The 24124-nt window shown below is 35.2% G+C and overlaps 2 protein-coding genes, 1 long non-coding RNA gene and 1 other non-coding gene across 5 annotated transcripts; 2 read left to right on the top strand and 2 right to left on the bottom strand.

The window, feature by feature from the left end:
* The first annotated feature begins 675 nt into the window (after nucleotides 1-675).
* On the top strand, nucleotides 676-779 carry LOC127903833 (small nucleolar RNA R71). Its single transcript, XR_008056709.1, has one exon. It is a non-coding gene; the product is annotated as a small nucleolar RNA R71 (small nucleolar RNA).
* A 13366-nt stretch (nucleotides 780-14145) lies between these two features.
* LOC127903828 (uncharacterized) lies at nucleotides 14146-17513 on the bottom strand. The gene is made up of 2 exons (XR_008056703.1): nucleotides 17309-17513; nucleotides 14146-17065 (listed from the first exon to the last, which is right to left on the bottom strand). It is a non-coding gene; the product is annotated as an uncharacterized LOC127903828 (long non-coding RNA).
* Nucleotides 17514-19868: 2355 nt separating this feature from the next.
* LOC102611151 (uncharacterized) lies at nucleotides 19869-20589 on the top strand. Its single transcript, XM_006490754.3, has one exon. It carries the CDS (start codon nucleotides 20047-20049, stop codon nucleotides 20416-20418), a length of 372 nt encoding a protein of 123 aa, XP_006490817.1. The 5' UTR covers nucleotides 19869-20046; the 3' UTR covers nucleotides 20419-20589.
* A 154-nt stretch (nucleotides 20590-20743) lies between these two features.
* On the bottom strand, nucleotides 20744-23622 carry LOC102611437 (replication protein A 70 kDa DNA-binding subunit A). 2 transcript variants are annotated; one of them, XM_006490755.4, is made up of 2 exons: nucleotides 23205-23622; nucleotides 20744-22664 (listed from the first exon to the last, which is right to left on the bottom strand). In XM_006490755.4, the coding sequence occupies exons 1-2, from the start codon at nucleotides 23462-23464 to the stop codon at nucleotides 20963-20965; spliced, it is 1962 nt and encodes a 653-aa protein (XP_006490818.1). In that variant the 5' UTR covers nucleotides 23465-23622; the 3' UTR covers nucleotides 20744-20962. The 2 variants fall into 2 exon arrangements, with proteins under 2 accessions (XP_006490818.1, XP_006490819.1); XM_006490756.4 differs by having other exon boundaries at nucleotides 20744-23006; nucleotides 23205-23353.
* Between the last annotated feature and the right edge of the window lie 502 nt (nucleotides 23623-24124).

The raw sequence follows: 24124 nt of genomic DNA, 5'->3' as shown, positions 1-24124 counted from the left end.
GAAACTGATTGAGCTTGTGAATTGAAGCCTGCTCTCAACTCATTTCGTAGTCCATCAATGGTGCGATTCTGTTGCTCAATCGTGGAGTGAGTAACATTCTTGAAATTTTGGAATGCATCCTCCCATGGTCTGGGTTGAGAGTAGTTCTGGTTCTGATTGTATGGTCTAAATGGGGGCTAAGAGGCTTGAGGATTTTGAGGAATTGGTGGAGCTGGAGCTGCTGGTCCATTCTGTTGGAATCCTTGAGACCATGAAAAATTGGGGTGGTCTCTCCATCCAGGGTTATATGTGTTGGAGTATGGGTTGTAATTTGATGGCTTTCTCATTACACCTATAGCATTGGCTTGATCTGAGTATGAGTCATGGTCATGTGGTTCTGTTGATTTAGCAGTTGATAACAATGCTATTTGTCGAGCAAGACCTTCAACCATCTCCTTGACTTCTTTGATTCCCGAAGTTGATTCGCCAATTTGAACCTCATTCACTCCTTTAATTCTTCTAGTATTCCTGAGTGATCGACTCCGTTATTGGGAATTATCCGCTTGTCGCTGGAAGAATTCCCAAATTTCTGATGCACTTTTTGACATTAGCTCTCCTCCACTTGTTGCCATTAGCCATTCTTGCACATTCGGCAATAATCCCTCCAAAAAGTATTGGCATTGGTGCCATTTCTCGTACCCATGATGTGGACACTTCAAGAGTAGCCCATTGAATCGCTCCCATGTTTCGAAAAATTGCTCGTCTTCTCTCTGTGTAAACTCTGAAATTTCCCTGCGAATAGCATTGGTTTTATGTACTGGGAAATATTTATTCAAAAATTTCGTTACCATTTGTTCCCATGATGCAATGCTATTGGCAGGCAATGTATTAAGCCATGAACGAGCTCTATCCTTTAAAGAAAATGAGAATAATCTAAGTTTAACATCATCATCTAAAAAATTCTCATATTTAAATGTTTGACAAATAGCATGAAAATCATTCAAATGATTATATGGGTCCTCATTTTCTAGGCCATAAAATGGGGGGAGACAATTTAGCACACTAGGTTTTAGTTCAAAACTCCTAGCAGCTACATTTGGGTATCTTATGCATGATGTGCTCAAATTTGCTAAAGGACTGAAATAATCCTTAAATGGCCTCTCTTGTGGTACTTGTAAATCCATTTTATTTTTAACGTGTTTGTGTGTGCGAAGTGTTTTTTCTAATTCAAGGTCTATAGGTTCAAGATTATGTAATAATGACCTTCGACCATACATGCAAAACAAATAAAAATAATGATGGGATCAAAACAAATAAAAATAAAGATGAGAACAAAACAAATAAAAATAAAGAAGAGGGAGAAATTACGATACTAACCTTATTGCGCTATTACAACCTTACTATAAAAATACACAAAAACAAATACATGATATAAATTAACTAAAAATAAATTAGTAAGATAAACAAAAAAAAATTACAAAGAAAAATAAATTGAAAATTAAATTACAGAATTTTAAAAAGAGAGAGAAAAAAGAAGAAAAACTAACCTTTAAATGTAGATTCACTTTTTTTCTTTTTCTTTTTTTAATAAAAATAAAAAATATAAGAAAACAAATAAAAGAAATTATTCACAAAAATTAATTCTATGAATTAAAATTACTTACCTCCCCGGCAACGGCGCCAAAAACTTGTTGTGCAAATTTTAATGTACTCGCAAGCGCACGAATCTATTGTAGTATAGACTAATGGTGACGAATGTCGATCCCACGAGGAGGTGGATTTTAATTGTGTAGAATTAATTTTGTAAATGGGTGATTGGATTTGTGGTGGAAATGATTTAAAATATGCTAAATCTTAAATTGAATTGGTGATAATAAATTCTAAAATTGGAATTGAAATGGCGAGAATAAATTGAAGAGAAATCTATTGAAATGACGTACTTGGGTATCTGGATACGTATCAACATGCATCATGGGCTAAATAATCCGTATTAATGCCAATTAAATCATGAGGGGGGAATCCACACCTCATGAACCACGCTCTAATCAAAATGGTGCTAAGGGCTTATCGTGCCAAATAATAATAACCTTGTACTAGAGGGCCGGTGAAACCAAGGCGGTACTAGACAAGATTAGTATTATTTGTCGACGAGAAGTCAAAACATCCACAAAAACTAGAGGGGAAGAGAAACGAAATTTACCAAATAAAGGCCATGACACATGCTGAGACTTCACCTTCAACCCAAGCTTGAAAAGAAATTAGCTACTCATAATTGAATTAGGGGCAAAATGGAAATTTATTAAAATACGAAGAACATACAAGATAGAGAAGGAATTACAGAAAATGGATCCCAAAAATGGATTCAGAGATATCAAATTAGGGGGGAGAGGCCCCCTTTTTATAGATACATGGAGTAAATCATGGCCATCGGATTAAAAACAGTTTGGACGCTCAGGATTGCGCCACGTCATCAGTCAACAGTACGCGGTTTGACCACGTGGATGAACAGTAACACAGTTTGACTCGGATGAACAGTAACACGATTTGACTCGGATGAACAGTAACACGATTTGACTCGGATGAACAGTAACGCGGTTTGGTTGAAAATAATCCTGTGTGATGCATGTACCGTACGCGAGATTTTTCATCTACTGATATGCTGCCACGTCACCATCAACAGTACATAAGAATTTTAGCCCAACAGGATCGTGACACCTCATCAGTCAATGCCACATCATCGGTCAATGCCACGTCATCGTCCGTCTATGTGAACAGTGTCGTGAACAGTAACGTATATAGTACCGTACACGTGAATAGTACTGTACATGTGAACAGTGCCATTTTTCCTTTTATGCTCCTCCTAAGGTTTTCGACCATCCTGAGTTCAAAAGTGATGTCCGTTTTGCCATCTGATTTCTCGTTTATTGTGAAATGACTATGATGCCCCTAAAATACATAAAATACTTAATTAAAATAAAACAAATAGAATTAAATCAAAAGAATGTTAAATTCATAAAAGTAAAGGTGTTAGTAAGACTTGAAATGTAAAATGACGGTTTTCTCCTTTATAAATATGCATTTTCTAACACTCAACATCTGGCTTAGATTTGGTGAAAAGGTTTCAGGTTTGCAATGTTTTACAATCCATTTGAGATTTGAGTTCTTTTTTGTAATGGAGCTGGTAGAGGTGGAGGTTCATATGGCGGTTTTGCTTCTGTGTGGTTACAAGGAGATTGAATTTTCTTTTCCTTTTGGAATCTTGATCGTCCTCTTCCCAATCATCCCAACAAGGACAATTTGGGTCGCACCTTCCAGATCCTGCAGCGAAGTTAAACGAACATTTTTTATGGGATGCTCCAAGATCTGAAAGGTGCGACCCAAATTGTCCCTGTTGGGATGATTGGGAAGAGGACGATCAAATTCATATTGTATTTGTAACAGGAAACCTCTGTGTTGATGCATGGTATATTCTCATGTAAGCAAGCAAATACGCTGCTAAATTCCTGAAAAACAGTGATGAGCTACTCTTTGGTTTCCTTTGAGAGATTAGAAATAAATTTGACAACCTTTGTTGTGTCATCTTCCTTTATAAGAATGGCAACTAAGTCCTTTATTGATGCTCTCCTTTCTTCTTCTTAGATGATTTGAGAATCTAATGGCACTTTGATTTCTTTAGGCGATTCATGTTGCCTGTTTCCTTTCTGAGCTTTTTGAGCCATGATATGATAGAGTCAACCTCTATGGAGGTTTTCTCTCCTTTGTCTTTGTCCTCTACCAATTTTTTAGCATTCTTTTTGTCCTTTCGTTCATTTAAAATAGTTTTCCTGGTCATTTAGAGAGCAAAACCTATTGACATTAAGTGCTTATTGGAAAAGTAATCTATCACTAAAAGCTATCTGGTAACTAACCTTCAATGCTGTTGTATAACACCGCCATACAACTTGTTGATCCCCTTTAATGGTGATTACAAACCTTATTGTTGTTATTTTCATAGCAAGGTAATGCATGAATATAGTTGCCTTAGTGGTTAGTATTAATGGTCTACCTCAAAATAATGCTGCAAGCTCTCAAGTTGTGAGGGGATTTTTGAATTGAGATACAATCCATTAGAAAAATTACTATATGAACCATGTTGTGAGGGGATTTTTGAATTGAGATACAATCCATTTTGGGATAACAACTTCACCAACAAAACCAATGAGAAGAGTTTCATTGGGTGTTACCTTCAACAAAACCAATGCTTCATTAATTTAAGAGTGACCATTGAAATATTGTCATGTGGGTATACCACATTCTCCACATCTTGTTTATAAAATATGATTGAAACTAGGTGTAGTACATTACAAGGTGAGTCCAATCAACCAATTGAACCATTTTGCTACTGACAACATCCCTCCTATAAATTTTGACCAATCTTCTAGAATTTCTCATGCAAGTAGGACCTCCAGATATCATACCCATATAAATACCATTTTTAGATTTGCGTGACTCCTCCTTAAGGCTACCTGCTAAGGTTCTTTCCTTTTCATTTTCTCTATAGACTTCCTTGCATCTTTCATCCAGTAACAAACTACTTTAGTTACCCATTGATAATCAAGTCCTCAATCTCTTCAAAGTCCTCATAGAACACATAGCATTTCAAGTGTCGTTTCATGTTAGGGTACTTCTCCCTAAGCTCTTGGGGCCTCAATAAATCACTATCATGAATATGATAGAAAATATGATCAGATGACTTGTTCAAGGGGTGGTAGAAATAGTATTATAAACTCTCTTGAAGCTTTTCACTTTTATGGTGCTCAATTCAAAGGCTTGGGAAATTCATGGTACACACTGGTAATGGAATCCTCGATTCTTATTATTAGAGCAGGCACAATGAGGTGCCAACTGGAGTGTTCTCTGGGATCTTAAGGTTTTCTTTGCTTTTTCCTATATCAACTCTATCCTCTTGGAACTTCATGTGGCACTTTTCATTATACTCAATTTGCTGCAAAGTTTTAATTCTAACCTCCTCATATGTTTTTATAATTTCTTTTTTTCGAAGGTTACATCTCTAGATGAAAAAAATTGACAAAAGAGGATAGTGATTTTATTTCTCCTTTCTTGATAAAGGCCATTATGGAGGAACATTTATCTTAATAAGGGGCATAATGAAACTCCTGAATGAATTCAGTGAGGAACTGATTTATGGTAGCTATACTTTTAGGCTTTAAAGACATAAACCAAGACTTGATTGGACCCTTAAGCAAACATGTGGCTCATATAGCTTTTTCTCATATTATTTTTATAAGCATTTCATCCCGGTACAACTCAGCATGCCTAGTGCAATCAAAAGTACCCCTATATTATAGGATTTGAGGCATGTCGAAGTTAGTTAAGAGTGCTGCATAGCAAGTCTCCATGATTAATGTCGATTGGTTAATGATTTGTGCTTAGTCCCTTATCATTGAGTTTATTCTCTGAAAAAAACATCCTCAAGGATCTTCGAAGGGATCCTTTGGTTCTTGGAGGAATCTCCCCTTTTAAAGGAGGTCTTTTAGTGTTGCGCTTATCTCTCAAATTTTCTTCTAACACTTTCTTCCCCTACTTCCCACAGATCACTAATAGTAGTTGATCTTTCATCTTTAGAATAAGTGGGATGTGCTTTTGACATGGTTGTTGTGGCATTGTGATTGCAAACTAATGGCTGGGCAGATCATATTAACGAGCTCATCCAAAAGCTTCTTGGTGATAAATTCTTTCCCTTGGTGAATACTGATTAATGCTTTTATGAACTTTCCCTTGTCCATTCTTGTCATCAGAAAAATGGTCTTCTTCCATCTTGCTTCAAACTCAAATAAAAATCATCTTGACCACTGTTATAGAGCTTTTTATTATGCTCCCTATAGAAGGAGCCAATTTTTTTAACTAAATTTTGGAAGGATTCGATTAAGATAAATAAAATTATATAAAGAGTGTAGCTCCCAAGGTGAATCTGAGATGCACCTCCCAAAAGGAATGAGTAATTGGGTGAGTTTTAGTGGAGAAAAAAGGTCTAAGTGAGTACAAAACAAAGATGAAATCCTCAAGCCTTGAAACTCCTCGAAGCCTACAAAGATGGTGCAAACCAAGGTTAAAGGTGGAGTCGGCAGTGGCTAGCGTCCAAATTTTGAGCCTCAAGTAAGGCTTTGACACCTAGCAATTATTCATTGGTAGGCCCCCTCAAGCGAGGTCATTTTGGTACACTTGCTTAGTCCTCATTATGGTGATATTTCCTAGCAAGAAAATCAGGGGTGGGTAAAAAAAATTGATTAATCAAAAACCGAACCGAACCAAACGGTTCGGTTAGGTTTTTGTGCGGTTTTTTTGCCTCCAAAAAACTGAATGAGTAATATAGTAAAAGTAGTAAAACCAATCAGTTCGGTTTTTGGTTTTTTAAAAAAAACCAAAAAACCGAACCGGATATCAAATAAACCAAATGTCAAATAAACAAACCCTAAAGTCTAAATTCTAAACACTTTCTTCTCTCTCTCTCTTAGAATGAATTTTCTATTTTTTTCATCATCTCTTTCTCTCTGTCGTTTATTTCAACTTTCAATGCCAGTAGAATTAAACCCATCATCAACAATCATGTCATGTTACCATTATTCTCTCCATCATCATCATTGCTCCCACTTCATTCCCACACAACTCAAAATGCCATCATTAAAAGACTTTTTGCTTATTTATTTTGATTTGAACTTGTTATTTGAACATGTTATGTGTTCTTGAACATACTTTGAGACATATTTTGATTTTTTGTTTGTTAACTTTTTATGTTTGTGGTAGATTTATTAATTTAAGGTTTTAAATTTAAAAAAGCCCAAAATAGGTCTAATAGGCCCATAATCAAAATAATCGAACCGAATCGAATCGAATTATTTTGATTAATCGAGTATTTGATTATTCTAGTAATTTGATTAATCGCGATTATGATTTTAAAATAATCGTAATCAAACAATTATGAAAAATTTAGTAAAAACTGAACCAAACTGCGCCCACCCCTAAAGAAAATACTAGGGGTCTTTATTTCCATTATACTTTACAATAACTTTGTGGTTGATAAGAACCCCACCAAAGAACTTATGGGACCCTAATAAATTAGTTTCCAAGATCGAATTCTAAGCCTAGAATTGAATAGAACTGTGACTCGATGCACAATGGAATACGAACCTTGGTATGTAAGGATGCCACAATCAGCTATGAATTATCTGATTGATAAGTCAAGGGTTTGAATGCCATGAAAATCTGATAAGTTCAAAGAGTTCATTTAAGAACCAAAGAAAATTAAACTCTGAAGCAAATTGCATGAAAAAATTGATTTTTTTTTTATTAGATTCGTGTACATTACATAAGGATGTTTTACACAAATTTCTCCTAAATGGCTTATAAATCCTTTACATCAGATAAACTAGGCAATCAAAAGATAAATAGTTGATTTTTCTCGCCAATTGCCTCCTCAAAAATGGGAAAGTATCCAAAAAAGGAAAGTAGCTTAGTTTTTTGGGCCATAATGTGGATGTCAACTTGCTGATTTGATGTAAGTGATTACTCAGAAACTTTAAGAGCTTGAATCATGCATTTAGTGGTCTGAATATCATGCCTCCATGAATTCGATTAAGCCTAAGTTACTTGAATCAGCCCATTAAGTGCTTCTTTGAATAACTTTGCACAACCTATTTTGAAGGTCCAAGGGGAACTTGAATAGGATCTGAATATGCCTCATTTCGTGTGCTTATGCCAGCCTTGTTCTTAATCTCATCATTGCCCCCTTTTAAAGAGAATTTGTCCTCAAATCATCACCTCTATTAAAAGGACTGAAATCAAAATCATTAAAAGTAGCATTTACGTTGTAACCACTGGGCAAATCTAACTTGAATGCATTGTCGTTGATCTGTTCCAAGACTTGGAAAGAACCATCCCTTTGAGGTAACAACTTGGATTTCCTTTTTTCCGAAAACCTTTTTTAGCATCTGCAACAACATCCACTCGCCCAACTCAAAGACTATCTTGTGTCACCCTTTGTTGGCTTGATATTGAACTTGGCCATCTCATATATCTACTTAAGGATTTCTACCTCTTACTTTCCATCTAAGTTAACACGCTTTAAAACAGGAAATCAAGTTAAATCTTATAGAGTTAAAAGATTAAAACTATAAATAATTTCAAATAGTGAAAACTTAATAGCAGAATGAACAAAATGATAATAAGCAAACTTAACTTTTGGTAAACAATCCGCCCAAGTTTTGATGTTCTTTTTAATGATATCCTGCAACAAAGTAGATAAAGCTCTATTCATAACTTCTATTTGACCATCAGTTTGAGGGTGACAAGTAATTGAAAACAACGACTTATTCTTTAACTTAGCCCATAAAGTCTTCCAGAAGTAACTCAAGAATTTAGCATCCCCATAAAAAAACAATTGTCCCTGGGCATACCATGCAACCTCAAAATCTCCCTAAAGAACAAATCAGTGACATTGGAAGCATCAACTGTCTTGTGGCATGAAATAAAATGTGCCATCTTAGAAACCACAATCACAAAAACTAAGTCTTTCCATCGTTTAGACCTAGGTAAACTTAACACAAGATCCATCGAAATATCAATCCAATGCACACAAGGTATTGGCAACAAGGTGTATAAACCATGGGGCTACACTTTGGTTTGGCTTCCCCACAGGTGACACATCTACAACAAAGTCTCTCAACATCTCGTTTCATATGTGACCAATAGAAGTGTTCCTGTAAAATTGTTAAAGCCTTTACAACTCCAAAATGCCCCATCAACCCCGCTCTATAGGATTCTCTCACCAACAAATCTCTTAAAGAATAATTAGGCATACAAAGCCTATTCTCTGAAACAAGTAACCATCATGCCTAAAGTACTTACCAATTATAGACTTTTCACAAGTTTGGTATTCAACACTAAAGTCATGGTCATTGGCATACAATTCCTTAACATGTTCAAAACAAAGCAGTAGCATTAAGTGTCGAGATTAAGGCATACCTGTGAGACAGCACATCTACAATGACGTTTTCCTTACCTTTCTTGAAACGAATAACATATGAAAACGTATTTGTGAATTTCACCCAATGAGCACGCCTCTTGCTTAGCTTATGTTCGCCTTTAAGGTGTTACAAAAACTCATGATCGGTGTAAATCACGTACTCCTTAGGCCATAGCTATTACTACTACGTTGCTAACGCCCAAACCAATGTATACAATTCCTTATTGTAATTCGAGCCATTTAAGGCTACCCCCACTTAGTTTCTCATTGAAGTAAGAAATTGGTCATCCATCCTGCATTAGAATAGCACCTTGCCAATACCTGAAGCACCACATTTAATTTTAAATGTTTTATTAAAGTTGTCGAGGACAATAAGGGGGCAATGGTAAGCTTTTACTCAATCATTTCAAATGTCTTGTCTTGTTCTTCTCCCCACTTGAATCCAACATTTTTCATAATTACTTAAGTAAGCAGTGCAGCCAATGTGCTAAAGCCTTTCATAAACTGCCAATAGAAGCTAGGTAGTCCATGAAAGTTTCTCATATTACCTAAGCTAATGGGACGTGTGCACTCACAGCAAATCCTAGAAATACAAGTTTATTGGTGCAAAAGATACACTTCTTCAAATTAGCATTCAATTTTTCTTTCTTAAGCACTTCTAAATAGATTTCAAATGTACTACATGATCGTCCAAGTTTTTGCTATAAGTATCATCAAAATAAACAACAAAGAACCTGCCAATAAAATCTCACAAAACATGATTAATAAGTATCATAAAAGTACTTGGAGCATTAGTCAAACCAAAAGGCATGGCTAACCATTTATACAAACTAATTTTATTTTAAGGTTTCAAATAAATTTTAGAAAATAAACAAGAACCATGCAATTCATCAAACATATTATCTGGCCTAGGAATGGGATGTCGATACTTTACCGTTATGTTATCAACGACATGGCTGTCAACACACATCCTCCATGTCCTATTCTTCATAGGAACTAGAAAAATCATAACTGCACATGGACTCATGCTTTCTATCACTACCATTTTTCCATCAATTCATTAACCTGTCTTTGAAGTTCCATTGTCTCCTCCGAGTTACTCCTATAGGCTAGTTGGTTTGAAATGGTTACACTAAGCATGAAATCAGTCTAATGTTTAATCCCGCATATTAGACGCAAACCATATGGTGTTTCCTCATAAACGAGCAATAGAATAAGGTAAAGTAGGATTAAGTTCGTTGGTATTTAAAAATGCATCTTCATATAAAAGTACATTCATTGGCTGATTTGAAAACAACACTCTTTTTATCTTACTCGCTCTTGCAGAGAAATTCTTTTATTTTCCCTCTTTTTCTCTTGGCTTTTGATCACTCTTTCTCTGTAAGCTCACTTGGTCTTCGTAAACCCCTTTTCGTGTCAATGGAACAAGAGTAATGTTGCATTTATTAAACATAATCGAATACTTGTTGGTGAAGCTATCCTACTTCACACATCTATCGAATTTCCAAGGTCGTCCAAGTAACAAGTGTCCAGCCTACATTAGTACTACATCACATAGCACCTCATTTTCATACTTGTCGATTCGAAAAGACACTATTACCTACTTGTTCACTCTCACCTCACCACTGTCATTCAGCCACTATAGTTTGTATGGTTGTGGATGCTTAAGCGTCAGGAGCCCCAATTTTTCCTTTATGATAGTACTATCAACATTAGGACAACTTACCTCATCAATAATCATACTCCATAATTTTTCTTAAACATAGCACCTAGTACATAAAATGTTTTCTCGTTGCACTGCTTCATCATCTTTCACTTGCACACTCAAAACTCTCCTAACTACTAAAGTCAATTCTCTATGATGGGATTGAGGACAAAACTGTCACAAGCACATGGGATGAGGTACATTCAGATCCTATTCAAGTTCCCGTCGGACTAGTCACAAGAGCTCGAGTAAAGAAATTCAAAGAAGTGTTTAATGGGTTTATTCAAGCAACTTGGGCTCAATCAAATTGTGGAGGTCCGTTGAAGGAATCGCGCATGATAAATGCATGATTCAGACTCTTGAAGTTTCCAAAGCATCACTTCTATGAAATAAAAAGTTGGCTTGCACATTATGGTGTCATGACCCAACCCAGACCAGGCAAGATATTGTCCGCTTTGGGCCTTAACAAGGTCCGCACGGGTTTGTTCCTGGGGCGCCCATACACCCCAAAACGCGTCTTGCCAATTAAGGTGTGGATCACTCCTTATAAACCCAGCATCTCTTCTGTGCTGATGAGAACCATCAAGGGAATACCATTAAAGCTTCAAGTGATCCTTTGCACATTCATGGAGGCCCAATTACAAGAGCTAGAGCCAAAAAGATGCAAGCTGCATTAAATGGATTAATTGAGAAAATATGGATTGAAAATGCAACTCAAGATGCAAGACATCATGAATTGGGCTTGGAGAGAAGACAAGGCATTGTGGGCATTATTCAAGCTATTGGGCAGCCAAATACACAATTTGGATCAAATGCAAAAAGGGAAAATTCGGAATAAATCTGGTATTGATTGAGCCAGAATTAATGTACAAGCTATATACCATTGGAAAGATAATTAAGTTAGCTTTCCAATGCATTTTATAGAGCTAAATTTGGAGTTCTCTAGAAGGCGTTATGATCAATTTATTACAGCTTGTTCAGGCTTGGGAATTCAAACGACTCCTTTGATTATTCAACTTCATTTATTTGTTTTGTGTCAAGTTTATCAATGTGTTAGGCAAGTCTATCATTAATAATAGTGGGTTGGTGAAGGCTTTTAAAGTACCCTTTGACAAACCTATACTTAGAGGGTTGTTCCAATGTTTCCATTTGTATTTTTAGGATCTTGGGTTTCTTTTAGCCTATTTAAACTCAGCAACCTTGCTATGTATGATAATTAAGAGATTAATATTATTTGAATTTGAAAGATTATTCTTTCTTTGGTTCTTTTGAGAACTAGTGAACTTATCAAGAATTTGCATTCTTGTGGTGTTCCAAATTTAGACTTATCACTCACCTACTCATCTATTTCTTGAATGTGGCGTCAATATCATTCTCTATACCTTTGGTTCATGCTTTTCTTAAGCATTGGGTCAGGGTTTTGTTTGTCATAAATCTAATTAGAACTTTCTTGGAAAGTTAAAACTACAATTTAAGTGTGAGTTTCAAAGTTTCATTGTGAGAAATTCGTATCATTTGGTATCAGAGCTAGTTTCTAATCAGGTTTGAATGTCTTATTTATTTTGATTATCAAAAAAAAAAAAGAGAAAAAAAACGTACAAAAAAAAAGATTACAAAAGGATTCAAGTATTTCTACTTTCATCAAATTGAATTTTAGTTATTCATTTTCCTTGACATTGTTTACACACAATATCAATTGTGTTGCTTCGCTTGCTTGCTTTCCTTTCTTCAATTTCCTTTTCATTCTTTGTGTTCTCTTAATTTCTTTTCTTTGTTAGTGTATTGGATTGTCATATTTGGTGTGCCACTTGGGTTTTTTTTCTTGACTGTGTTTATTTAGTTCAATAAAGAACTGAAAGAGAGAATTAAGTGTGGTAAAAGGCAAAAGTTTGTGAGATCATTAGAGGGAAAAAGCCAATTTGTGTATTAAACACGAGAGTTAAGTGACATCAAATTGAGTGAAACACGTGAGGGAGTGTTGTGAGGTCTTTTTGCTAACATTCTTTTCAGATCACAAATATGTCAAAAGATCAAGAAGCTATAGACCAATCAATTATGCTCAAGGCCATGCAACAACAATTTGAGCGCATGAATCTGATGTTTGGAGAGATCTATGACAAATTGGAGAGGCAAGACACTGTCATAGCCAATCTACAAAGGGGGCAACAACCAATAGCTCCTAATGTAAGAGGTAATCAAGGGCGTGCTGCCATGGGAGAAGAAGATGGTGATGACTTAGATAATTTTGATGACCAGGCCACTGTTGACATGCGTGAAAGAGATGATAGAAGGGCAAGACATATAGATCATGATTTGGGGAGTATCAAACTAAAAATTCCTTCTTTTCAAGGTAAAAATGATCCGGAAGTTTATTTGGAGTGGGAAAAAAGGTGGAGCTAGTATTTGATTGCCACAACTACTTATTATGCTATTATTTGGTGGGATCAACTTGTTTTGAGTAGGAGAAGAAATCGTGAAAGGCCTATAAACACTTGGGAGGAGATGAAGGCCATCATGAGGAGGAGATTTGTTCCTAGTCATTATTATAGGGAGCTGCACCAAAGGCTTCAAAGCCTTACACAAGGTTCCAGAAGTGTGGAAGATTACCACAAGGAGATGGAAATAATCATGATTCGAGCCAACATTGAAGAAGAACGAGAGGCCATTATGGCAAGATTTTTACATGGTTTAAATCAAGATATTGCTAATGTGGTTGACTTGCAGCACTGTGTTGAGTTGGAACACATGGTTCACATGGCCATGAAAGTGGAACGACAACTGAAAAAGAAAGGTTCCACTAGAACCAATTTGGGTTCATCTTCCTCATGGAAGTCAAAATGGAGCAAAGATGAAAAGGCTATTTCATCTTTGAATCAATGGGAAATCAATTTTGGTTAGCAAATTCAAGATCGAAGTCCTCAATGTCTCACGAGGGTTCTAGAACAATTTGAATCAATTTACTTGCTCCAACTTTCTAACAATAAGAAAATCATTAATTTGCCAGATCCAGTACTAGTAAAAGATGCATCAAGGCCATATCTACACTCGCACTTCAATGAGCATAGTTGTACGTTGATAAAACCTAATGATCAGTGAGTTTATTCTATCCTACTATTAAGGATGGAAAAATTCGGGTCCAGGTTCAGGTTTATGCTTCCTGGTTCCGTACCCGGATGATAATTTAACAAATCGGACCTGGATATAAACCTAGATTTTTAGGTTCCGGGTCCGATACGGGTTCAACCCGGATAAATTCGGGTTTCCGAATTCCAGGTTTCAAACCCAGATAGATGTAGCTAATGCCTGAAATTAAAAAAAAAAAATCAAGCATGCGGTTTTTGGAGCTGCTTGGCAGTTGGATAAGCTCTTGAAATAGATGAGGAAGATGTGGAATCACGTAAATTGAAAATAAAACCCAATGATTCCAACAACCAAAATATAAGTATAAATCCATTTTTTTTAATACTCAAAATCTGGAAATATAACTACATAAACACCAAATCCACAACACAATATATTTTATTTTAGAAATTATACCAAAAAAGACTATCATAGAGCTCCATCACAGAAAGTTAGGCTTCGGGACCATAAAAGAATGGATTGCTCATTTCTTCTTGGCAACATCTGAGGCCTTGGTCTTCTTTACACCATATCTTATTGATCATGTTCTTCCTTTCCTTCAATTGCTTCCTTGACTTCTCTGCCTTGGTGTCAAGTCCATTCTTTAAACTTGCAGAGAAGTGTGGCCATGGTGGCGATGTTGTGTTGCTAATGATTGATGGGTGATGATAAATCGGGCGACGGTGATGATGTTGAATTCATTTGTTGAATTTTGGGGAATGAATAGGACTAGATACGGCGGTTGTGGGATGTAGGGTTTGTTTTGTTTTTCTCATTTTTTGCTTTTTGTACTCATAAATAATAATTAAATCCAGGTCACAAAAATCTATTCCGGATTCGGATTTTTTTATGCTTCGGTACAGGTTCAACCCGGCCCGAATTATGTGGGTTCGTCCAGGTCCAGACCGGGTCTGGGTTATTCTGCCATCCCTACCTACTATTATTAAATAAGTTATAAATAAGTGTAACACACATTATTACAATTGTAATATCTTTACTAGTTCAGTATAAAATTAGTAATATTATTGTTATTATTTATTTGCCTAGTTCTTAAAAATTGAGAGTAACAAATTTAGATACAGTGAAAAATAGAGAGATTAATAATGTTAATTTTAATACTTAGAAAACAAGAATTCTTATTTAATAACACATGAAAGAACTTTATACCCAATTATTAAAGATAATTCCACAGATGATACAGAAGTGGCAAAATGGGAAGAGGATAATGCCTTGAGAAAGGTTACAATCCTCAATAATATGCAAGATGATTTGATCCCATTATATGAAGGGCATGATATTGCAAAAGAAATCATGGATTTGTTGGAAAATAAATATAGGCCAAATTTTGAAACTTATATACAACTTCAGTTGGCAAAATTTAATGGCCTTCGTATGTCTGAAAATGATAGTGTGGTGGATTATATTATGAAATTGGAAATTCTTAAAAATGATCTTTCCAATGCTGAGTACTCTATTTTAGAAAAAAAAAATGCAAGTACCAGTCCTTTTCAATAGTTTACCAAGAACTTAGAATCATTTGGTGACATCTTTGACATATAGGCAAAAGGAATTGTGCATGAGCACTTTACCGTCATTGCTGGCTGTGGAAAAGTTAGATTGAATAGAAGGAAAGAGGAGAATTGTTTTAACAATATTCTCTTGAAAGAAAGCTCACTCAACAACATAACCAAATCCATAAGCAACAAGTTCAAGATGAAGAAAAACATAGCCCCATAAAAGTTTGGACAAACAGAACAAGAAGAAAAAGAAGATCGTTGTCTTGATTGTTTTTGAAAGACAACAAAATGAAAATCACAACAAACAGAACAACAACAAGAAGAAAAAGAAGTTTGGACACAATATGATTGTTGTCTAGAGCCAAAACAAAGACAACAAGAACCACAAGGAAGTTGTCTTAACTGTTTCTGAAGCACTCGTTGCTGAATCTAATGGCCGATGGTGGCTGGATTCTGGTGCTATAAGACATGTCACTAGGAGAGCATCGCCTATACATGGGAAATAATACCTACGTTGATGGGCAAGGCATAGGGGATTTTAAAATTGCCTCTAACAATTCCACCATCATCTTGAAATATGTTTTGTTTGCTCCAACAATAAGAAAAAATATGATCTCTATGTCTTTGTTAGAGGAAAAAGATTTTGAGATTAGATTTAAGTTTGGGTTTGCGACCATAGGAAAAGAGGGTATTGTAATGTTGAGGGGAAAAAGAATTGATGATATGTATTCCATTGGCTCTACTATTAATAAAATTTCTTCTTTTGATTATGTTTATTTGTTTGATTTCATGATAATACTTTTCTCTTGCATTTACGATTAGGTCACATAAATAAGAATAAAATGCTCTGAATCAGCAACAAAGGAATGCTACCTCAAGTATTGATGATTTTAACATAGATAAATCATGTGTTAAAGGAAAATTGTCAAGAAAAACTTTTTTAAAACATGGGAAATCATCATATTTACTTGAGATAATTCATTCAGACTTATGAAAACAAAAACTTAAAAAGATATGTAACACTTCATCACATTTATAGATGACTATTCACAATTTGGGCATATATACTTGTTAAAACACAAATTTGAGGCTTTAGAAAAATTCAAAATATACAAAAAGAAAGTACAAACTCAATTGGGTCGATCTATTAAAGCCTTGAATAGAGATCATGGTGGTGAACATGAAGCTTTTGATGATTTTTACAAACAGAGTGGGATAAGGCATATTTAAACAATGCCTTGCACTCCACAAAAAAAAAAAAAAAGAATTACAGAAAGGAAGAAATCTTTGACATCCTATGAAATCTACAATTTTAGAGAGAGGCATTATCTATAGTAACATTTATATTAAATAGAGTTCACACAAAAGTTAAACCTTTAACATCTTATGAAATTTGGATAGGAACGAAACCTGACTTGTCATATTAAAGATATAGGGATGTAAGGCTCATGTTCTTATTCCTAAACCTTCAAGTGATAAGTGCCAAGACATGGAAATATAAATTCATTAGTTACCCTAACAATAGAAGTGGTTATCATTTCTATAATTCAGAAAAGGGACTCATAGAAACTAGAGATACGATTGTATTCTTTGAAAATATTGACATAGTTATTCCTTGTGAACAGATAAAGCTACCTGAAGATAATAAGTCCTTTCCCACTTCACATATCAAAATCAATGATATGGATACTAACATGGAAGATGAAACTAATCCTGTCAGTTCTACACAATCGAATGAAAATGATCAAATTAGTAGGAGCAAAAGAAAAAGTGAACCACTGCAATGGTTAAAAAGATCATTATATTTTTACATCTGAAGAAATAAATCAACTAGGTGATGATCCCAAAAATTATAACGATGCTATGACTCAAATGGATTTAAATAGCGTGGAAGAAGCCATGAAAGATGATTAAGATCCATTGAAACAAACAAAACAAACAAAGTTTCGAAATTAGTTGATTTACCTGAAGGAAGCAAGCCCATATGTTGTAAATGGGTCTTTATGAAGAAATTAAAGACAGATGAAGTCTAGATAGATATAAAGTAAGGCTAGTTACTAAGGGTTATACACAACAGCCTGGAATAAACTTTGTTGATACTTATTCGCCAGTTGAAAAATTCACCTCAATCCAAATTCTCATGACAATTATTGCAAGAATGGATTTTGAATTACATCAATTAGATGTAAAACCAACATTTTTAAATGGTGAATTAAAAGAAGATATTTATACGTCTCAGCCAAAAGATTTTTTGGTTAAAGGGCATGAAGACAAAGTCTATAAATTAAAGAAGTCTTTATGTGGACTCAAACAATCATTTAGCTAACGGTATTTAAAATTTCATCAAGCATTCCTGGATTTACGATATCAAGTGAATCCACTGGTCTTTGTGTTTGCAGCTCGAAACACCAAGATAACTTATCTATACTATCATTATATGTAGATGATATATTATAGGTTGGTAATTGTATAGATATGATTAAAGAGACAAAATTATATCCAGACACAAAGTCCGAAATGAGAAACATGGGTGAAGCATCCTATGTTCCAGGAATTAAAATTTCAAGACATAGTGGTTCAAAGATGTTGTATCTAGATTAAAAAAATTATTTAGATATAATACTCAATCGATCCAATATGACAAATTGTAAACTAGTCAGTACACGTGTGTGTAAGGCAACAACTCTCCACAAGAAATTATGCTTGACAAATAAAATTGAAATAAAAGAAATAGAAAATTCACCTTATACACAGGCCGTTGGAATTCTCATTATGGGAGTTTTTAGTAGGTATCAATCAAATCTAGGAAAAACACATTGGCAAGCATCTAAAAGAATTACAAGATACCTAAAGGGGATTAAAGGTATGAATTATGCTTTGGCTTAAATGATCTAGAGCTTGTTGGCTATTTTAATGTAGATTTTGCAGGTGATATGGATGATAGAAAGCCAACAAGTGATAATGTACTCTTGTTTGGTGGAACAATTATTTCTTGGCTAAATAAGAAATAAGTTTGCGTTGCAAAATCAACAATGGAAACAAAATACATATCTTGCAACTCCGCAATTAGCACTGATGTATGGGTTAAAAGGTTCATCGTTAATCTAAAACTAGTTTTATCCAAAAAAAAGAAAAAACCTATTGATTTGTTTTACGATAACAAGTCTACCATCTTTTTAGTTAAAAAGTGGAGCAGAAAGCTCAAAAGCCAAACACATCGATATAAATTATCACTATACACAGGATATAATGGAGAGGGGAGAAATAAAAGTTGATTGTGTTCCCTCGAGTAAGATAGTAGTTGATCTCATGACCAAGGGATTATCTCTAAAAAAGTTCAGGGATCATGAGACTACAATGGATTTAAGAATCATCTAGATGTGTAGTCATAACATACAGTATAAGGGTATCATTGAAAAATTCTTAGGGATGCTTGGGAAAACAATCAATACAACTCTATCTAATTCATATATTGGTCAGATGAAAGTTAAAGAATACTAAGCAAGAAGATAAAGGTTATAATAGGTCATTTTGTATGTAAAGTTCGTTTAGAGACGTCAAAGATAAATCTATGTAACACTAAGTGTTTACTGTAAAGTCACCAAATACAACTAGGTACAGATAATTTATTCTTAATCAAGGATATTGGTGCCATTTTACCTTAATAAAATGAAGATATCAATACTTTGTAATTTAGTTTTGGTATCATGATATATGATGATTAACAAAAATGTGCACATGAAAATTATAGTCATCTAGCGAATAAAAACTACATCATTTGATCAAGTGCGAGATGTTAATGTATGTGTGATCAGATAGTAACGTGGAGAAATCACGACTTATGTAATATATCACAAAGTTGATATATTATGCCTGCCATATGATATGATAAAAAGGTGTGTCCGAACATGTAACTGATTTTTAATTGCCTATATAAAGGCATGGCTACATCATAAATCAGATATCTCCAAAACACTCTTAAAGGTTAAAACCTTACAACTTATAGTGTGTACTTGGAATTTTGCATGCAACCACTAGCCCTACAGCGGTATACATTGATAAAAAAAAACTTTATAAACTTTACAACTCTCAAATCTTTTTTATTTTTTAATCGATTCATAATTTGTGTCAAATCTCAAATCTTAGATTATCACGAAATCAAACAAATATCATCAATAACAACAAAATACATTGTTTATCAATAAAATTTATTAAAATTCATCACATGCTAGTGGAGATGCCAGATTAATAATGAAGAAAATAATTAGTGGTAATGACGATGCAGTTATTATCGATGAGGTAGTGAGGGTGATGGTCACGGAAGGATAATTTTGAAAAGTAATAAAATAAATTAAAAAATTAAGATTGATGAGATAATTAGAAAAAGGTTAAATTTATGAGGGCAGCGAAATTCCTTAAGTCACCTCTTTCCCTAATTTCAAACTTGATGGTGTGAATGTGATTGAGCCATTGAGACAACATTATCCACCGTCCCAGCTGGAGAAGCTGCCACGTGGAACAGAGATAAAGTTGGCCAGCGCCTCCTCCTCCTCTCATTACACTCCCTTGCTCCACTACCTCTATCTAAGGCTGAGCTCAACCAAGTCCACATTCTTCAAATTTAACACTCAAAATCTGCCGAAGAGAAAGCAGTGGAAGAAACAGCACAGAACGCAAAAGGAATAACTCAGAAGAAGGAATAAATGACTTCATCTTCAGCTATTTCAATGGCTATTCCGTTAACTCGTGCAAGCCAAAAGATGGTTGTAAACTCTGAAGCGTTCTTCAAGCCATTGCCGGTGAAGCCATCAAAAGTATTGGCAGCAGCATCAAAATCCAGTGGCAGGTTTGAAGTCGAGGCTTCTTCGTTGAAAGAGAAAGCTGTCACCGCGTTGATGGCTGGTGCCCTTGCGGCTTCCATGGTGATTCCTGAGGTGGCTGAAGCTGCTGGCCCTGGGGTTTCTTCATCACTCACGAATTTCTTGCTCAGCATTGCAGCTGGTGGTGTTGTGCTTGCTGCTCTCATCGGTGCTGTCATTGGCGTATCCAATTTTGACCCCATCAAAAGAATCTAAGAGCTATCAAATTCAGATGACGTTGGCATGTATCTTCCATTTTATGTGTTGTTTGATGTTTTTAGCTATGGACTTTATGTCGTTTGTGTAATTGAGCCCAAAGAATTGTGAACTCTGAAAATTTTCATTTCCATTTCCGTTGGGGCGCAACTCAATGGGAATATCATTTCATTCATCATCTTCAAAATTGTTTTTAACAAGTACCAAAAGCTCAGCAAACCAATCAAGGAATCTAACTCAAATCTCCAAGAAAAATCTTGTTCCTTTCCTTCAGCAATTAAGCTCAAGAAAGAAATCAACAAACCAGAATCAGATTGGAAAAGAATAAAGATAAAAAATTGAAATTCAAATAAGGGAATGCATTATGCATACAACGGGGAGCCAGATTGAGGATTAAATGATACCTACAAGCATTGATAACCTGACCGAAATTCACGAAACTACTAGTATAATTTTCATTTACCAATTCGATCAAGTCAAGTCAACTCAACTCTGCAGAAATAAAGCTACTAAATCTTTATCACTTGCCTGGGCTTAAAATCACTCATTTCCTAAAGGACTTTGAAATCAAATCAAGCAAGTATCTGCTTTCAGAAGAATAGTTAACCTGGTCTGCCCTAATAACTGTGATCTTCACCCTCTGCTCATCACCATACAATTCCTCTTTGATCTTAAGCCTGAAAAGATATTGGTTAAAGACTCTACTCCGAATTATCTCCCCAAATCTAACATCATCCTGCAATTCATATTTCAACATGTACAACTCCTTTGCTGGGCAGCCCAAGATCTCTTCACCAGACTCCTGGAAAGCCGTTACCCAAGTCAATCCTGTCTGGTCTTGAATCTGGGCTTGAAGAAGATATCTATAATCACATTCGTCAATTTCTTGATTGCACCTGTCGCATTGCCATCTGTTTCCAGACTGTGTTACTTTCTTATTGCACTGTCTATCCCCTATCATCAAAGGGCAAGCTGTGTAGCAGAAACTATCTGATTTAATAAAAGTTATGAAAGCCCGCACTGTCACCCAGTCAGGCTTTTCTGATCTTCCAAGACCTTCATTCTTAATCTGGGACACAGTTTTGTGTATCTCATTCTTAGCCCCACCTGCAGCAATTTCTCTTGAAATGGACACAGTAGCAGCATTCTTCCCTCCACTATCAAACCACTCTCTCAGCTCGTGAGCCTCAGCAAAATCTGGATTTATAAAGAGCTGGGTAGAAGGGATAGTCCCAATTGATTTTCCACTGAAATCATTAACCTTTCCAGATTTAACAGACAAAACAGGGAAGAACCCAACGTCAACCATCTCCTGCAGCTTTTGACCTTCCTTATTGCAGAAATCTCCCCAAAGAGTTAGCTCAACACTCCTGCCAGATGTATCCTTGAGATTCAAAATTCTTCTCTGAGTTTCCATACCATTCTTCCTTAAGATAGGAACTGAAGGGTTAACAGATATCACAATACCAATAACATCAACTATGGAATTATTTTCAGCACTCTCAATTTCACTGATATGTCTGAAGGAGAACTGCTGTTTTGGTATTGAATCATCCTCCTCAGTGCAGAGATCCACAGTTGAAGTTGCCTCCAAAAATATCTCCCATTCATTCTTCAGATGGTTGAAATTCTTTTGTGCAGGTTTCAAGCTACCTTTTGAGATCAAATAGACTCTACCAACCTCAATAATTTCATAGAAGCGGTCAACAACAGCATTAAAGCAGGTAACTCTTATCTCCCCTCCATCAGAGTCAAGGAGGTCAAAAGAGAAGACCTTCCCATCTCCTCGAGCATTGTTGTAGCGGCGAAGATCTCCCTTTGCAGTCACTCTGGCCTTGATAGCCCACCTCCCCTGATAAGGATTCAAAGCAGCAATAGGAATGATGCGTGCTGGAGCTTCATTCTTCAATATTGGACCGTGATTTCTGAAATTTGGGGGCGGTTGATAAGGTGGCTGAACAGTGGGTTGGAAACTCCGCACAATACTACCAGCATTTGGAGCTCTAAATGTCCCAGAATTTGGAGTACTGAATGAACCTGGATTTTGAGAATTAAATGTACCAGAATTCTGCAGATTAAATGTGCCGGAATTTGGAGCACTGTAATTATTAACTCTAACTGGCTGCGGCAAATTGTTACTAGGAATAGTTTTTTGAGCAGTTAACTCAGATTCGGAAAATATTTTTGGATTCCCAATTGGTTCGCAATCCAATATTATAGTCTCCATGTTCAACACAACAATAATTCTGCACAAAGGGCAAAAGATAATAAAGAAACAGGACAACTTTTGCTAAAATATCATAATTCACAAAGCAATATATGAATCAATCAGTTCCAAACACATAAAAAGTTCACTTTATCTCTACTTACTTCCTCCCTCTTATAAACACACAAAATAACCCTACCATTGCTTAATAAGTCAAGCAACATACTCAACCATCATGGATTGGAAAGCAACAGAGTCATTATATAAGATTATTGTTAATTTGTTCAGCATAATTGATATTTCTGCCCTTTTTTTTGTCATCACAGGTGGTACTTATGCACAAAAACTCCTCATAGCATGAATGAGATGATTTTCCTCCTTCCTACATCAAATTGACAATAAATAATTTAAAAGTATGCAATATAAACTTCTCAGTTTACAAACTAAGCTTGATAATTAGATAATTTGATTAAGTGCCTATTAATTTCAAAAGTAATCTCTACACAAAACATAGCTGTAAAATTTTTTTTTACAAAAAAAGCAGCATTATTAGAGCAAAACAAAATAAAATTATACGCACTTCCGATTCTGCACAGTGCTGCAAATGTAATCGATCAACTGAACGACGGATCCTTTCTTAACTTGGCCGGTCTTGACTCTGTCATTGAGCTGAGTGGCGAGCATTGCGTGCTGAGTCGACACCGAATCTGAGATCAAGAACCGGTAACGTTCCTGAGTACTTCCAATCAGCTTTATATCCATGACCTGAACCAGCGGCTTCGAGTTCACATCTCCGCCATTTATCAACGAGATTGAGTTTGGCGTTAGATTCACAGGCATCGTTGCTGCAGTCACCGTGAGATAGATTGAGAGAGTCCAAAACCCTAGAAATTAGAAAATGGTATGAATTTTGGAGGTTGTAATTGCCGGGGTAAGAGGGGCACCGTGTAACCGACTTTAATTTTGATGTATCCCCTAATGCTTCTCAGACCACATCCTACCATTTCTACCCAGTTGAAAATACAATTACACCCCCAGCTCTCCACATACGCGCGCGCCAACAAATTTCGGAAACTCCGTCTACAGGTATATAATTAAATTCATTAGTAAAATAAATAATTTACTGATCAATTTAATTTTTTAAAATATTACTATTGATAAGTTAAAAAAAGACAAATAAATTGAAATAAAACAATTTTCTTATAAATACTAAGAGAAAATAATAAAAATTATGTAAGAAAAATACAAAAATTTATTTCATATTTTATATTTTGAGTTTGAAATTTTATATACTTTATTTTATGTTTCATGTAGTGTACTCTAAATCTTAAAATTTTCTTTTTTTCCATTTCATGTTGGCGTTTATATTTGATATCCAACATTTATTGTTGTAGTATTAGGCGTTACATGTTTCGTGTTCATTAGAAATATATCTATCATTGTATATTTTATACTAAGTGTTGTATGTTTAATACTCTTTGTTTCATGTGTAAAATTCAT

This window comes from Citrus sinensis, chromosome 1 (assembly GCF_022201045.2).
Source record: "Citrus sinensis cultivar Valencia sweet orange chromosome 1, DVS_A1.0, whole genome shotgun sequence".
NCBI classification, from domain to species: domain Eukaryota; kingdom Viridiplantae; phylum Streptophyta; class Magnoliopsida; order Sapindales; family Rutaceae; genus Citrus; species Citrus sinensis.
The sequence above is the reverse complement of the archived record's forward strand: the minus strand, read 5'-3'. Positions and strand labels throughout refer to the sequence as shown.

Excerpts from the sequence above, each read along its gene's own strand:
- LOC102611437 (XM_006490755.4), bottom strand. The coding sequence starts at position 23,464 with ATGCCTGTGAATCTAACGCCAAACTCAATCTCGTTGATAAATGGCGGA. Across the intron at positions 22,665-23,204 it reads AGCACTGTGCAGAATCGGAA|AATTATTGTTGTGTTGAACA; the intron begins GTGCGTATAATT and ends CCCTTTGTGCAG.
- LOC102611151 (XM_006490754.3), top strand. The coding sequence starts at position 20,047 with ATGACTTCATCTTCAGCTATTTCAATGGCTATTCCGTTAACTCGTGCA.